We start from the raw sequence: 16,330 nt of genomic DNA, 5'->3' as shown, positions 1-16,330 counted from the left end.
CAGATGTGAAAGTGGCCTAAGTGTTTTTTCCAGTAACAGTGGGCCATGTATTACAACCATTGTATCAGCCCATAAAATGACTTCGCTTAGCAGTAGCCTGAGATTCTGTTCTTCACTAGATGTAAAAACCACAGTGAAAATAACGCAGAAATCAGAAGGGAATGTAACATGCAAACAGCAGAACAACCTTACCTTCATCATCACCATGTAGGCCACCATATTGTGCAGAAGAGTCCCCAACAGGCGATCCTCATCCTCTTCCAGGCGCTTCCGGTCATGATTGCCCAAAGAGAAATACCTAAATATAGAAGCATGAACCAGTCAGAAGGTAAAACAAACCCTCATTAAAGAGGCACTACTCTTTAACATATCATTTAGTGGTATCTCAGAAGCTCATGTTGGTGGGAGACCATAATCTGGAGCAAAGTGTGCTGAAGCCCTCTAAAGGGGTTGTGCAACTCTGAGGTTAGGACCTTCTATTAACCTCCACCCCATACCCCCTCGGAGACCTGCAGAGCAATGCATACTAACAGGATTCCTGACGCTGTCTTCCTGCTCCTTCAGTTCTTGACTGCTCTGCTGGGCTCCGTGGATATACACTTTCTGTTTGACGCCGCTGCAGCCGATCACTGGCCACAACTGTGACCTGCTCCCCTTGCGTCACATGACCATTTGCCATGATGTAAGGGGAGCAAGTCACCACTGCAGACAGCCATTGGCTGCAGAGGCGTCAAACGTGAAGTTTAAGATAAGGATCAGGAAGCTAGCACTGGGAAGCAGGTAAGTATGCTTCCTTAGGCTACTTTCACACTCGCGTTTGGTGCAGATCCGTCATGGATCTGCACAGACTGATCCGTTCAGATAATACAACAGTCTGCATCCGTTCAGAACGGATCAGTTTGTATCATCTTTAACATAGCCAAGACGGATCAGTCTTGAACACCATTGAAAGTCAATAGAGGCCGGATCAGTTTTCTATTGTGTCATAGAAAACGTTCCCATTGACTTTCATTGTGTGTCAGGACGGATCCATTTGGCTCATTTTCGCCAGACGGACACCAAAACGCTGCGAGCAGGGTTTTGGTGTCCACCTCCAGAGCGGAATGGAGACTGAACGGAGACAAACTGATCCATTCTGACCGGATCCGTTTCAATTCAGAATGCATTAGGGCAAAACTGATCCGTTTTGGACCGATTGTGAGAGCCCTGAACGGATCTCAGAAACGAAAAGCCAAAACACCAGTGTGAAAGTAGCCTAATGCAGGTCTGAGCAAGGGGGGAATTTACAACCACTTTAAAACCCTGACCTCTATATACCCCAGCTACAGCAATTAATGCACAGATGTATTATATCCATATTCATACATATATCTTTGGAGACTGAAGAAGGTAGTGCTCAAAGGGACTTTGTTCATCAGCGAAGAGATCTCAGCACCGAGACCCCAATACAAACTTCTAGTATGTCCTGCGTAGGTACAACCAGAAGGTCCCTTTACAGACAGCGAAGCAGAGATATCTCACCTGTCTATCATTTCCTGAGGTCCTTGGTCCATACCCATTCCCTCTCTCTCCAGCATCACAGCATCAAGGAAAGCATCTTCCCAAAACTGCATTTGGTCCCAGAGTGTGGAACGTTCTTTACCTAAAATATATACAGACTTTATGGTGAACCTTTCTTAGTAATGGCATGCACAATCTGATCAACCACCACACTACATGTCAAAGACAAACCAATACAATATAAACCAAAAATAAAAATAATAATACACTGAAATTCTATACTCTCATATACGATAACAGAAACCTATGCAAGCATTGAACGGAAAAGGTTTCTACATCTACATATGGTTAGTATATAGATGGAATCCACATTGCTCATGTTGTACTGATCCTGCCTGACACCATGTATTGCAGCCCAGAGCTGAATTCAGATTTCTGCAGGTAACTAATGGAACTAAAATAGACATTTAGATGCACCTCAGCACTCTGAGAAATTAGTTTTTTTTTCTCCCTACACTAGATAAAAGCTTGATCATTTAAATGATCACTAGTCACTAGGGATGAGCGAACTTCTGTTTTCAAGTTCGGCGTACAAGGTTCGGGTTATCTAAGAATTACGTTATGGATTCTGCTACCACGGACCATAAGTTATACTGTTTTTGCAACAAATCTTGCAGCAAAAAGCACGCCTATACATAAACAGGTTGGAAAAAATTCTATAAAATAAAAAAAAGCCCCCAAAATAGGCGCAATTTCATAAGCAAATGCGACCCCTTGTTTTTACTTCACCTCTGCCGTATGTGCCAGGAAAGCTTCCAGCACACACACTGAAAGCATCAATAGGCCCCCATGCACCCAATGTATGCCCAAATACTGGCACATGCTGGGTTGATATGCACTGGTATACTTTTTTCTAACTGTGTAGGACAGCACAGTCTGATGCAAGCTGCTGGAGGGTACTATAGTTCAAGGAGCAACTTAATTTTGACAGAAATACAGTCAATATTCAACCATATTTCCATTTAAAGTGAACCTATCGCCATGACGGTGCAGTTAATCTGCAATTAGAGCAGAAGGATCTGAGCAGATTAATAAATAGTTTTAAGGGGAAAGATTCAGCAAACCTGGTATTCATTTAAACCTCTGCTCAATCGGGCTTAAGAGTCCAGTCTTATCAGTGACTAACAGATATCTCTTTGTGCACAATCATATGGGAAAGGCTGTCAATTACTGTGTAGCCCACCCACTAGACTCTTATTTTAGAAGCCATGTTATTCATATTTTACTCTACCCTAGCTCTTTGATAAAAAAATAAAATGAACAGAAGCCAGGACTACGCAGGTATGAGGATACCTTAATATTCTGTGCTTGTCTGGTGGGTACATATATTTTTATTATATCTATAAAGAAATGTCTGAATGCTCATCAGAAGTAGATATTTTTTATTTTCTTTGTTTTACCCTAATCTGCTCTGCACATTTGTTTTGAGGCTGCCAGAGCTTACTGTGGGTGCAATGTAAAGGATTACATTTACTCCCTGTCTTCACACATACCACAGTTCTGATACTGGGACGCTACTATACTACTGACAAACTGCAAGATCTGCTGCCCAACATGTGAATGGACAGAGATGGCAAGGAAAGAACAGGACAAGATGTGTCCCCGACATCACACAAGCAAGAGATAAATGCCAGGAACAATATTTCAACTACAGACAGCACATTGGTACAGGGCTGGTTTTAGGACATGGCAAACTGGGCAATTACCCAGGGACATCATTAGATTGAAATTAATTTTAAAATTAGGCGGTATTAAGTTGCAATGTGCTATTTGGAAATTTAATTGCAGTATTGTGTAGGAACCACTGTACAAGCACATCTTGTGTAGGCTCCTTCGGAGAATACTTGATATTATCACTGCATATCATCTGCGGTGACATTATGTGGACAATGTTTCGAAGTATTATTTCAGCATTAAATGAAGGTATTATCAGGACACTGTACAGGAATTTAGTTTGGATAGTGTATGGTCGCAATAACTGCTGCACCCTCTCCACTTTGATTGGCAGGGCCAGGTGGGGAAAAAGTAATCAAACCTGACCTGTCTATTAAAGTGGAGAGCGCACAGCAGTTGCAGAGAGAGCAGAGCCTCTAGGTGTAACGGTAACGCCCCCGTTGCTCCTAGACGCTCATTTCCATATATTAAAACATTATTTTTCTCAGCAATGCGGGCACATATCGACATGGGACCAACACATATGCATGAGCGCTTGGCAGCTAAAGGCAACAGGTTGGCCAGTTTCCTAGGTACAAATCTGCTGACACATGCCCTTTAATCTATTTGCACACATTTTTTTTTAAAGAATGGAAACCTTATTCACCTCCTTACTATCACCTAAGTTAAAAACCCTCAATTACCATAAAATGGAAAGTGGATGTTACAGTCTCAGCTAACCTGACTGCATTCCTCACCATCCAGAAGATCAGCTTACTTCTAATGTCAGACCAGTTACTTAGGTTCTTCTACTGAATAATGCATATTGCTTAGAATGCCCCATAGTGTTTCCAGTGACAAATGAGAATCCTTTACATCATTGCTATTAAGGGCTTAAGGCTGTAGTTTTTGTGGGGTCACTGTTATGGGGCACTTTGTCGTCCACTGCTGAGGCACTTTCAGGTTTCTTTTGTTATGAATGGCCGTTGTTACTTATTCTTACCATAAAAGTGAAGGAGAATTTCCTAAATGAGGACAACCAGCCGAGACGAATATCTTAAGTCAGGTAATTTAACATGTTGCCTTATAGATCCTCTAGATCAGGGGTCAGCAACCTCTGGCACTCCGTCTGCTGTAATACTACAATTCCCACCATGAACACTTACTCAGCTGTTCTTGAACCATCAAAGACATGAATGGCGCATGCTGGGATTTGTAGTTTCACAGCAGCTGGAGTGCCGAAGGCTGCTGACCTCTGGTAGGTTATAGGCACAACATAGTCCATAACATCAAATAGACTGAACAAACACTGTAACCACCTTTGAACCCCAAAACTGAAATTGCACGCAATCATCTACAGCACCCCCATCATGCATTTGACCAAAGTAAAAGACAAATGATATCCTCTAGCCAAAGCCTACATACATATACCTGTATAAGGGCTGCATACATCTACTGTAGCTATGGATATCCTATAGCTTTAAAAAAGGTACAAACGTTAGGGAGGCACAAGCAGGAAAAGGGCAGGGGCAAGCAGAGATCACAAACACACAGGCATGCCAGGGTATCTAGCAAGACCGGCGAGATGTATTACTCAGAGAGAAGGTCTCCATCGCTGCCTCTTCCAGCTGGTCCCAGACTGAACCCTTATCTCTTCCTGTACAAAGAAGCCAGTGCACAGCATAATGCAGCATGAGAAGAGGAAGAAAGACAGAAGAGCAAGCAAGGGTTAAAGAGCATTTCACTGTATTACATATCTGGGATGAATAAAGGTTCGGCCTGTAAGGGCAGTGAGGCACGAGACACGGTGCCACGTGCACTCATTTCACAGATTTCAAGTGAATTAGTTATGAAATTTGTACAACTTACTTCCAGCTTTGCAGAATAACATTAAATGGGTATCCCAGTAACAACAAGTTATCAGTCATCAATCACTTGTTGATACCAGAATACCCCTTCAAGTGAATAACATTTCAAGTGTATAGTTTTGAAAGTAAAGGGAAATGAAAGCCTTACCTAGAAGTCCTTCATATAGGTAAATGCGTTGACTGACGTCTTGTGGTGGACGTCCAGGGCTGACAGCGCTATTCCTTTCCCCAGGACGTAGCATCTGTGGCTTTCCCTGTTGTGCCAATATAAGAACAAAAAATGTGTGTCTTAATGTGCCATTGGCAATAGATTCTGCCCGCTTCCTAAAGGGGATGTGCATTATGGTGTGTTATGGAAGTTTTCTGTACTCATTATTTGAAAAGCACAATGTTTGGTCATTGTTTGATACTGTACGGTTGATTAATCCTTCCAATAAAAAAAGATCTGATTTAAAAAAATAAAGGGGATGTGCAGTGGCATAAACTGATGACCTGTCCTCAGGATAGGTCATCAATATCAGGTTGGCACGGGTCCGACGCCCAGCACCCCACTTCGATCAGCTGTTTGAAGTGGTTGCGGCTTTTGTGCCAGCGTAGTCTCCTCTTCAATATTTATCTGTAAGCCGTCTCCCTAGTGAAGGCGGATATTGTAATTACAACTGCTCATCTCATTCACTTGAATGGGAGAGGAAGCGGTAATTATACTGCGCCACCACTAAAAGGCAGGTAAACACTGAAGAGGACACAACGCTCTCAGGAGTGCCAAAACAGCTGATCGTCGGGGATGCCGGGAGTTGCCCGACAAAGCCCCCATCTGATATTGATGACCTATCCTGAGGATACGTCATCCATATTATTCCATTGCACAACACCTTTAAGATGCATGGGGAAAACAAATCTGATTCACCTCTCGGCTCTGGTGCATGTGTGGCATCCTATATACCAGCCTCATGGCGGGCAATATGGGAGACTGTTTAGTAGGCAAAATTGCGCTCACCATAGAAATGCCAGTAACTCTTTCTATTATATTGCTCTCTTCCTTGATGCTACATTTTTCCAACTTGCAACCCAAAAGGAAAAAATCAAGGACTACTATCCAAAAAAGGAACCCTGTTCCATTGGAAGTTGACCAATTTTAAAAACCATTTGGCTGGATCCCTGAGGGCCAGGCTAATTAAACTTTTTCTTACTGATTACCTATACTCAGGACAGGTCATCGGCATCTGATCGGCGGGGGTCCAATACCTGGGACATCAGCTGTTTAGGGAGGCTGTGGCCCTCCAATGTGTGACAACAACTACCGTGTAGCTCACCAAGCACAGCGCTGTACATCGTATAGTGGATGTGTTTGGTATCACAGCTCAACCCCGATCATTTGAATGGGACTGAGCTGCTCCCAGGCCAAGTGACCGATAAACGTTACTGGCCTAGGTAAGCTGCGGCCTCCTTAAACAGCTGATCGGTAGGGGTCCCAGGTGTCGGACCCCCACCGATTAGATACTGATAATCTATCCTGAGGATAGGTCATCAGTTAAAAACAAACAGTCTGAAAACCCCTTTAAGCCACCAGAGATCAGCTCATATACTAAGCAGATTATGCGGGCACTCTCCCTGTAGCGGTATATACTCTCCCTGCAGCAGTACAGCAGGAGAAATGTACTATTACACAGAATGCATGCAATGAATAGAGGACCATGACACTCATGCCTGCAATTACTTCTCCAGGGCAGGAGAGGATCTTTATAGCAGCTTTCTGCTCTAGATAATGAGCAGAAAGTTTGCCCAGAGCAGGAGAACTGCCACATTGACGGACATATGGACAACGGGATAAACATTTTGAACAGCAATACAATCCAGACGCTTAAAAGACATGAAAAATGTATCCTATAATTGACTAAATACTTTTTTTAAAGGATGGAAATGTATACAAACAATATACAAAAGTTAGCGTATTACCGAGTACTTACAAATATAGCCCCAGTAAAAGAACTCAACTGAATTTCACTGTCAGACACAGCTAATTTGGACCCGGAAAGCCGCCCTCCGCCTGGTTCTCCCAAGTTGTCTCCAGCATTGCTGCTCAGGTCACTATCTGCGCCAAGCGTTTCACCAGAGCTGTTGCTAACCTAAAAGAAAAGGTTGATGGGGCTGTCATGTGCAGTATTTAAAAGGAACCTGTCACCGGGATTTTGTGTATAGAGCTGGGGACATGGGTTGCTAGATGGCTGCTAGCACATCCGAAATATCCAGTCCCCATAGCTCTGTGTGCTTTTATTGTGAAAAAAAAACAAACGATTTGATACATATGCAAATTAATGCGAGACGAGTCCTGTAGGTGAGATGAGTCCTGTAGGTGAGATGAGTCAGGGACAGGACTCATCTCAGGTTAATTTGTATATAGATCAAATCGTATTTTTTCCACCACAAAAGCACACAGCGCTATGGGGACTGGGTATTGCGGATGTGCTAACGGCCATCTAGCAACCCATGTCCTCAGCTCCATACACAAAATCTCGGTGACAGGTTCCTTTTAAGTGTGTCCTTCCACAATCAGGTCATGCCTAGCTAACCCCGTCCACACGGTACATGCTCAGATCCTACCACTGTGCTGATTTCAGAATCCTGACTGCTGCTTCGGATGAGAATAGCAGGTCCCGAGCTGACACCATCCAAATCACTCCGCTGCTTCCGCAGGCAAAAGTAAGGAGACACAAGACAAAAACAAAACAACCCATCTTATGAGATATGGGGATTCTGACCCCCAGACCGCACAATGCTAATGAGACAGTATCTACTCCCGCCAACTATTATACTACATCTAACATCTTTACCTGAGATCCGGATGTGACACTCAAGCCGCTGTCCGCACTTATCTGAGAGCGCTTCTCTTCCGTGTCGCTGCTGTCTGGTACCTGTTTAGGCTGCTCAGTGCCTGCAAACGTTAAGGACACTGGGTTAAAGTGATAAAATGTAAGAAACAAAACTAAGGGAGATCCAATATTCTCAGCCCAAGCTGTTGAACGCTAATATACATCCTGCCTAAGCAAAAGAAAGTTCTAGACCAGGTCTGGGCCGAGGAAACGTATAATTCTTAGATGGTCCAAATCTTATCACCAGTAAATAAAAGTCCTTGCGTTCCTGACAACTCTCAAGCTTTGAGAATTCTTAGATATATCTGATCCTTGGAAAGCTGGGTGGCAACCAATATGGCCGTCATTATAGAGCTCTTAAGGTTGTCACCCAGCTTTGCAAGTCTCATGAATGGCTTCTTAGGTATCCAGTGATATTACACAACCCTATAGGCGTTGATGATGTAAGGCAGATTTGTCATCAAAGACTGTTGTAAAGTCTAGGGAACGGCAGAAAATATAATGTCAACCATATTAGGCCCTGTTCAGATCACTATATACGCTGGGAAACCTCCTGATGTATACCTGCTATGAAGAACTACGTTGTGTAAGCATATCATGATATACGTCACCTAATGGATCTCAATATATAGGTTTTTGCTTACCGAGTACCATTGTATGGAATGGCGTAGTCTACCCGATAGAGGCAAAAAGGACACTCTCATGGCCTCCGTCGGCGAGAGCTTTCCCCATCGTACATGGTAAGCAGATACAAACAATGTCATCAGCCATAACTTAAAGGGGTTCTCCCATAGATAATATTCTACAGTTTACAAACTGGCACCTGGATCTAAATATTTTTGTAATTATATGTCATCAAAATTTAGCATAGCCACGGAGCTATTCAATAAAATGTATACGTAAAGCGCCATATGCTGTTTGTTTTTTTTCTTATTTCTTTGTCTGGCTCATGGAGATGGTCGCACATGCTCAGTTTCATGCTTCCACTGCCTCCTGAGCTGTGATAGGGAGAGCTGAGACACACCCCTGAGCTGTGATAGGAAGAGCTGAGGCACGCCCCCTGAGCTGTGATAGGAAGAGCTGAGGCACGCCCCCTGAGCTGTGATAGGAAGAGCTGAGGCACGCCCCCTGAGCTGTGATAGGAAGAGCTGAGGCACGCCCCCTGAGCTGTGATAGGAAGAGCTGAGGCACGCCCCCTGAGCTGTGATAGGAAGAGCTGAGGCACGCCTCCTGAACTGTGATAGGGAGAGCTGAGACACGCCTCCTGAACTGTGATAGGGAGAGCTGAGACACACCCACTGAGCTGTGATAGGGAGAGCTGAGGCACGCCTCCTGAGCTGTGAAAGGAAGAGCTGAGGCACGCCCCCTGAGCTGTGATAGGAAGAGCTGCGACACACCCCCTGAGCTGTGATAGGAAGAGCTGAGGCACGCCCCCTGAGCTGTGATAGCAAGAGCTGAGAAGCTGGTTCTAAGTTGGTTAGAAAGAGATTGCCATGTTTTATATGATATCAGATTTTCGTTTTAAGTCGTTTTTAAGTAGTGACGATTCATTAAAACAGCTTATCGGTAGCGTTGCAGGCTGCTTTAAATTGGCTGAGGGGTGCAGAACCCTTATGACTTGTATTGCGGTGATGGTTCTTATTTCTGTTTTCCTTTTTTTTTTTTTTTTTTTTTTAAAGAGCACCGTCTAGAACGATATAAATCAAAGATGAATAATAAGATAAATATGATAATATAACACATGGCATATAAAAAAGCCATTTATGCAGAAAACCACTTTATAACATGATCGTGTATATCACTCCTCCTCAGTTTGCACAAAATCAGGATTCAATCAGCTATTGTAGTTTCAGGCTCCGGCCACTAGGGCGACCAAATTGTGACTAGCCAATGTAATAATGAAAGGATCGAGTCAGTTATATCTCTGTAGACACACGTAGGGTGATGCTGCTTCCATTCAGAAAAATCAATCCTTTCATGTGCAGTTAGAGAAGGTGTCACCGCAGCATTGACTTCAGGGTCGGTAGACTGAAGGCTCATATGGTGCTGAGTGATTATGAGAGAGGAGTGAGAGCATGATTAAAAAGCGCTAGATAAGGAAGATGGCGGGAGAGAGGGAAGGGGAGGAGTGTATTCACCACTACAGATACTATCTCAGGACAAGAAACCCCAGCAAATCATTCGCCAATGGTCAATCTGCCAGCACGACCCAGAGTCTAACCGACTAGTAGTACTGGGGTACGCGTCAGTCCCCTGATACTTCTCCTCTAGGTAAGCCTGGGAGAATAGAGTGTTCAGTACTTGCAAATGGAACAGGCATGGCGACGAGGGGGAGGGGGGGGGGGGTTAGTCAATATTTATTACTATATAAAACTACGAGAGAAATATATAATGGACATTACCAAGCAAGAGATTGCATGTTACAACTCTTAGTGATATATTTTATAATGTGGGTCATAGAGTCTTAATAAAAAAAATATATATAGCGTCTTTATAATTAATAAATAATAAAATAATATAATAAAATATAAATGTAATAAAATAAATATATAAATAACAAAAAATATACAAACATAATAAAAAATATATAAATAACAAATAAAATCTACTATAGGAAATAAATAAAACAAATATATTAAAAATATCAAAAATACTGATATATTAAAAAATACATTATAAAAATAATCATTATTTTAGCATGTGATTTGTAGAAAAAAAAAAATAAAATGTGTTGCTACCTGGAACCCATCAGCAAGCAGGCTAGCTGCTGCCATTTGATTTTATGACAGTTCACGTGACTACCCAGTACAGATTATGCCACTGCAAAATGAATTCCCAATTTACATTACGCACTGGATGGTGGTATACTGGGGATGGAGCCAGTGGACCTAGAAATATGCAGCCGAAATATCTGGGGTGATGTCTATGGACGACCATATTGTCTAGCTTTAAAAAATAAAAATCCTGAATTTTACTTTTCCTACAGGAGACAGAACCTCTGCCCTGTGTGAAGAGCAATATGTTGGACGCGCCCCTTCCCATAAAGCGCATCTCTGTGGCCGCCCTGCTGGCAGATCTGGGAATGGTTTGGGGGGTTTCTTCAGTTTCTTACTCTGTTTATCCATAGCTTTTTGCTTTCTCACTTCTTGGTGCTTGTTCCATAATTCTACCCAAGATGCATTGCAAGCAGGAGAGAAAGACAGAGAGAGTCAGATGCGGATCAGACAGGCCTTAAATGGACACAGAGACCTCCTGCCCCCTCCCCACAAATCACAGAAAGCGAGGGGCACAGACATGTGAGCACGAGTGTAATGGTGAGAAAGTGTCAGAGAGAAAGGGCACGATTAGTAGCTGATATATTTATGTATGAGTACACCATATACATAAATATTCATTCACAGATGTATATATACCTGGGGGAGGGGCATATATACATAGGATATATGGAAACCCACCCTCATGAGAAACCCAGAACCCAGAACTCACTAGTGTCCGACATTATCCACCATAGAGGATAGCAACCTGTCGTGTGCATTTCAGCACAATACCAGAGCGTAGTGTATATGGTGGGACGCAGGTAGTGTCACACAAGCCAAAATCCCCCAGCTGGACCAAAGACACAGATGCATGCATTCACAGAGCACCATGCACCCAGACATTTCCAAGGACATAATCAATCATTGTAGTAAAAAAAAAAAAAAAAGTGACACTTCGAGCCATAGAGAGATAGAGAGGAAACTTCTGGGGCCAGGCTGAAAGTCATGGCGAGTCAAGAAAGTGTGGCCAGTGGTCCAGCAGCCAGGAACCCCAACTAATCCATAGAACTCTCTTCCATCCACGGAAAGAAGGCCACAAATACAGCCCTCATAATCAAGATGAATGAAACGATTAAACTTGCGACCTATCATACTGCCGCTGAGCTGGAAAATACCTTTAACGCCTAGCTATCTCACGCAGCCGCGTACCCATCTCACGAAGGTTACAATAGCACCATATATATTTTAAAAAACGCATTACAGGTGAAACTCGAAAAATTAGAATATCGTGTAAAGTTCATTTATTTCAGTAATGCAACTTAAAAGGTGAAACTAACATATGAGACTCATTACATGCAAAGCGAGAGATTTCAAGTCTTTATTTGTTATATTTGACGATTATGGCTTACAGTTTATGAAACCCCAAAGTCACAATCTGAGGTCCCCTTTGCTCAGGGGGTATGGATTAATTAGCTGACTAGAGTGCGACACTTTGAGCCTAGAATATTGAACCTTTTCACAAAATTCTAATTTTAAGCTGCATTACTGCAATTCCTTTTAATTTGCATAACTGAAATAAATGGACTTTTGCACGATATTCTAAGTTTTCGAGTTTCCCCTGTATGGCAAAAAGCCACCAAATTGTACCTTTTTGTGTGGAATAACAAATGTTCTTGAACCTAACTGGGCCCCCTCAACCACTGGGCCTCATAGCAAGGGCTATGGCTATAGTTCTAGACGTACCCATCTCTCGCACTGATCTACCTACAGTATCTTTTGAATTCATGTACCCTTGTTTCGCATCCCTGTACCTACAGTTTTTCTCGTATCCCTCTACCTATCTCTCATATCCGTCTTCTCACATATCTGTCTATGCATCAGTCTCATAGCATTCATTGCTTAGATAGACCATTCACAAATACATATGTAGAAGAAGCCGCATGTAGTAAGTCATGAATACAAGTGACTTATCCTACAGTTTTCTGGCCGAATAAATGCTTCCTATATATTTCTCAAGACACCATCCTGCGGTCCCCAGCTCTCCACAAACCCACCTAAGTGACTGGATAAAAGAAAAAACTTTTGCTTAAATCGCAATGAGATATTCCAACATTCAGGAAAAATCTCTTTGTGCAAACGACAAACAGCCTGCAGCCAATGGTATATGTCACAGGGTGGAGCTGGTCATACACTTGCTGTGACTCCACCATAAACATGATCTGCGCAGCATGCACTTCCTTCTACAAATGGCGAGACGAGCATAAGCTGCTGTATGATTTCAGTTTATCTCCTAATGCAAGGAGAAAAAAAAAAAAAAAAAAAAGGATGGGGCATGTAAAAATTCAACATGCCTGATAATTGTTTCTGTCATTGGGGGTCTTGTCGTGTGGCCCCCCCCACACACACACACACATATAGCACCTCTATTTTCACATAAAGTACAATAACATACCACTTACTGTACATGAAATGGGACTTTTCCAGGACTCTGATATTGAGCATACCAGACCCCCACTGATCTGATACTGATGTCCTAGCCTATGGATCCCCTTTAATCTGCTACACTTATCCCCTACCCACAGGATAGACAATAAGTGTCTGATCAGCATAGGTCCAACCACTGGGGCCTCCGCCAGTAACAAGAAGAGATGTCCTATGTTCCATCATTTGAATGGAGCGGCAGTCGAGCATGTCCGATGCCATTTCAGCCAAATTTATGGGGCTGATGGAGACAGGCGGGTGCCGTAATGTCTCTGGCAGTCCCATAGAGCTGAAGAGAACGTCAATGGACGGGTGGGCAGGCGTGACCACTGCTCCTTTAAAATGGAGGAACATTAGACCCCCATGTTCTCATGATCAGCAGGTTCCAATCACTGGGCCTCTCTCTGATCACAACCTCATTTCGGAAATCCCTATGGTGCATAGTCGCCTTGCTTACGCAAAGATATGCACATTATTCGTGAGCTCCCACAAATGGAGCAGACACCGCTAATCTCCAGGAAAACTCACAAGAATGTGCCCAAAGAAGCAACTCCTACCAATCACGTTACTATGGATTGAATCTGGGATCGGATGATGGTGGATGACAAGGGAGGGGGAGCAGCAGTGATGCTGGAGGTGGGTAATGCAGTGTGGTTCTGATGGCATTGCCTCATGTTCTCTTTCTTCTGCTCTATACACACCAATGGAGGCCACAAAATTCTCTTCCTTGAGACTCCGAGTGTCAAACTCTCGTGTCCCCCGGCCAGCCGGGCCCGATGAGCGGGGAAGCAGCTGCTGGGCTGGCAGCTGTGGGGTAGGTCGAGACTCTCCTCGAGGGATGGTGACAGAATCCCTAGACACGGGGGTCACAGTGCCATCGGCAGAAGGACTGTGCTTCCTTTTCTCAGATTCTTAAAAGAAGCATGAGGAGAATATAAAGGAGATAAAAAAAGATCGAAGAGAGGAGAAAAGAAAGATGTAAAGAGAAATAGATTTAAGAGAGAAGTGGTAAAGGGGAAAAAAAACGTAAAAGTTATTTTGTAAGATCATAGAGCTGACATAGTTTATAATGACCACCACGTATCACAACACATTGTCATTTCCGTCAGATCGAGCATTATCCTTTACCTTTGTTGTAATAGTGCGTGTGAGCAATTTCTAGGAGGCTGAAGACGCTAGCCATGCCGCCCAGGCCAGCATTGGCGTAAGACTGCTCCAAACTGGATACCGTACACTTCAGCAGATCCAGCATCCCCTTGTAGACTTTTTTGCTGATCTCCTGTATGATCACATAGAGAAATAAAAGGACATCTAGATGTTGTTCATGTATTTAAAGGGGTTGGTTCATTTCAGCAAATAGCATTTAATATGTACAGAAAGTGAATACAAGGCATTTACATATACATTATACACTGCTCGTTCCCATGGTTACGACCACTCTGCAATAAGTTTGGATCCCAAAGTTCGGATCCACACCGATATAAAATAAAAGGCATATCGAAAGCAAAAGTAGAATTAACTATCTTCAGAGAAAAACACATGTGGGTTAAACGGGTTGTCCGATAACTCATCCTAACATGTGCCCCTGATCATAATGAACCCCACTCGGGGTCATACCGCTTGGACCCACACCGATGACAAGAAAGGTTACCCTGTACTCCTTAGATCAACCCGAGAGGAACAGAACAGCAGGTCAATATTGTGAACTGCTGCTCTATTCGTCTGTATGGGAGCTCTGGACATAGTCGAGGGCTGTACTCGGCTGTCTCCTAGAACTCTCGTAGAGATGGATGGGGCGGCAGTGCACATGCCTGATCTTCTGTTCCTTTCAGGTGCACTCCAAGGGGTAGGAGTTAACCGTTTTGGTGATCAGTGGGGGTCCAAGAGGTAGGACCCACACCAATCTAATATTATACCCTATCCTGTGGATAGGGGATAACGTTTAACAACCATAATATCCATTTAAAGTGGTTTCATGCTTCTAACTATTGATGGCCTACTGCTAGGCTATGCAGTCATTACATGATGAGCATTGGTCTAATAGTGGGACTCGCAACTATCATGAGAAGGGCGATGACTGCTGGAGTATTGTGGCCCCCTAAGCTTTGAACATGTCGCAGCATCACCTTTGCCTGTGTACTTTTTGTCTAGCACGGCAGTATATTAGCAGCTCTGCCACTTTCAATGATTGGGACTGACCTGCAATATTAGAGACAGCCTACAGGTGGGTTACACGCTGCAATATTCAGACAATTAGGCATTTCATTCCGACAGTCAGCTGCTCGTTCAGTGAAGGAGACTGCTGTATTTAAATGCCGCAATCTCCTTCACAGTATGAGAACAAGGGATTGCTATTGCAATAGCTAGTCCCCATAGAGCTGCACTGTATCTGGTCAGCAGAGCACAATATGCTGCCCAGAAACGAATGATTGATGTGCCTGTACGAATGACGGGATCACTCGATGAACGAGTGCTTTGCTCGTTCATCGAGTGATCAGTGGCACATTTAGACGAGCAGATTGTCGGGAACGAGCTGTGCCTGGTAAAAGATGGAGAGGTCATGGTGCTCCACCAGGTACAGCAGCCTTCTTGATCTCATAGAGGGGACACAGTAACCCCCCCAAATGATAACATTCTAACAACGTTCCATTATCCTCATACAAACTCACCACTTCTTGGATGACATCATTCCGTGCATCCTCTTCTGTCTGGATGGATCTGTTCAGTTTGCTCAGGACAAAAACACGGAGCTGCTCACTTTCTAGCAACCGTCGAACTTTCTTCATGTTAAGCCACCCAACCCCCTGTCCTTCTAAGACACTAAGTGCCACCTCCTTCAGAAACTGCTGGTTCTCACTGCAGGAAAGAAGAATTGTCAAAATTAAAGAGAACCTCTGATCAAAAATACAGCCGTCGTAGTGTTATACAGGTGAAACTCTGAAAATTAGAATATCGTGCAAAGTTCATTTATTTCAGTAATGCAACTTAAAAGGTGAAACTAACATATGAGACTCATTACAGGCAAAGTGAGATATTTCAAGCCTTTATCTGTTATAATTTGGATGATTATGGCTTACAGCTTATGAATACCCCAAAGTCACAATTTTTAGGTCCCCTTTGCTCAAGGGGTATGGATTAATTA

General features: G+C 43.3%; 1 protein-coding gene across 11 annotated transcripts in view; it reads right to left on the bottom strand.

Annotated features, from left to right (window-relative positions):
- MADD (MAP kinase activating death domain) overlaps positions 1-16,330 on the bottom strand; it is a 97,102-nt gene that overhangs the window by 16,536 nt on the left and 64,236 nt on the right. For 5 of the 11 annotated variants that reach the window (XM_044269587.1, XM_044269592.1, XM_044269589.1 and 2 more), the window contains 9 exons: positions 15,858-16,044; positions 14,317-14,467; positions 13,890-14,099; positions 7,913-8,013; positions 7,683-7,763; positions 7,049-7,207; positions 5,230-5,335; positions 1,522-1,642; positions 193-298 (listed from right to left, as the gene is read on the bottom strand). In XM_044269587.1, coding sequence (XP_044125522.1) covers positions 193-298; positions 1,522-1,642; positions 5,230-5,335; positions 7,049-7,207; positions 7,683-7,763; positions 7,913-8,013; positions 13,890-14,099; positions 14,317-14,467; positions 15,858-16,044 — 1,222 coding nt within the window. The remainder of the gene's footprint in view (positions 1-192; positions 299-1,521; positions 1,643-5,229; positions 5,336-7,048; positions 7,208-7,682; positions 7,764-7,912; positions 8,014-13,889; positions 14,100-14,316; positions 14,468-15,857; positions 16,045-16,330) is intronic. The other 6 variants (XM_044269588.1, XM_044269595.1, XM_044269597.1 and 3 more) reach the window with 4 other exon arrangements.

Source organism: Bufo gargarizans, chromosome 10, assembly GCF_014858855.1.
Source record: "Bufo gargarizans isolate SCDJY-AF-19 chromosome 10, ASM1485885v1, whole genome shotgun sequence".
In the NCBI taxonomy this organism is placed as follows: domain Eukaryota; kingdom Metazoa; phylum Chordata; class Amphibia; order Anura; family Bufonidae; genus Bufo; species Bufo gargarizans.
This window is presented reverse-complemented; position numbering and strand designations above follow the sequence as displayed.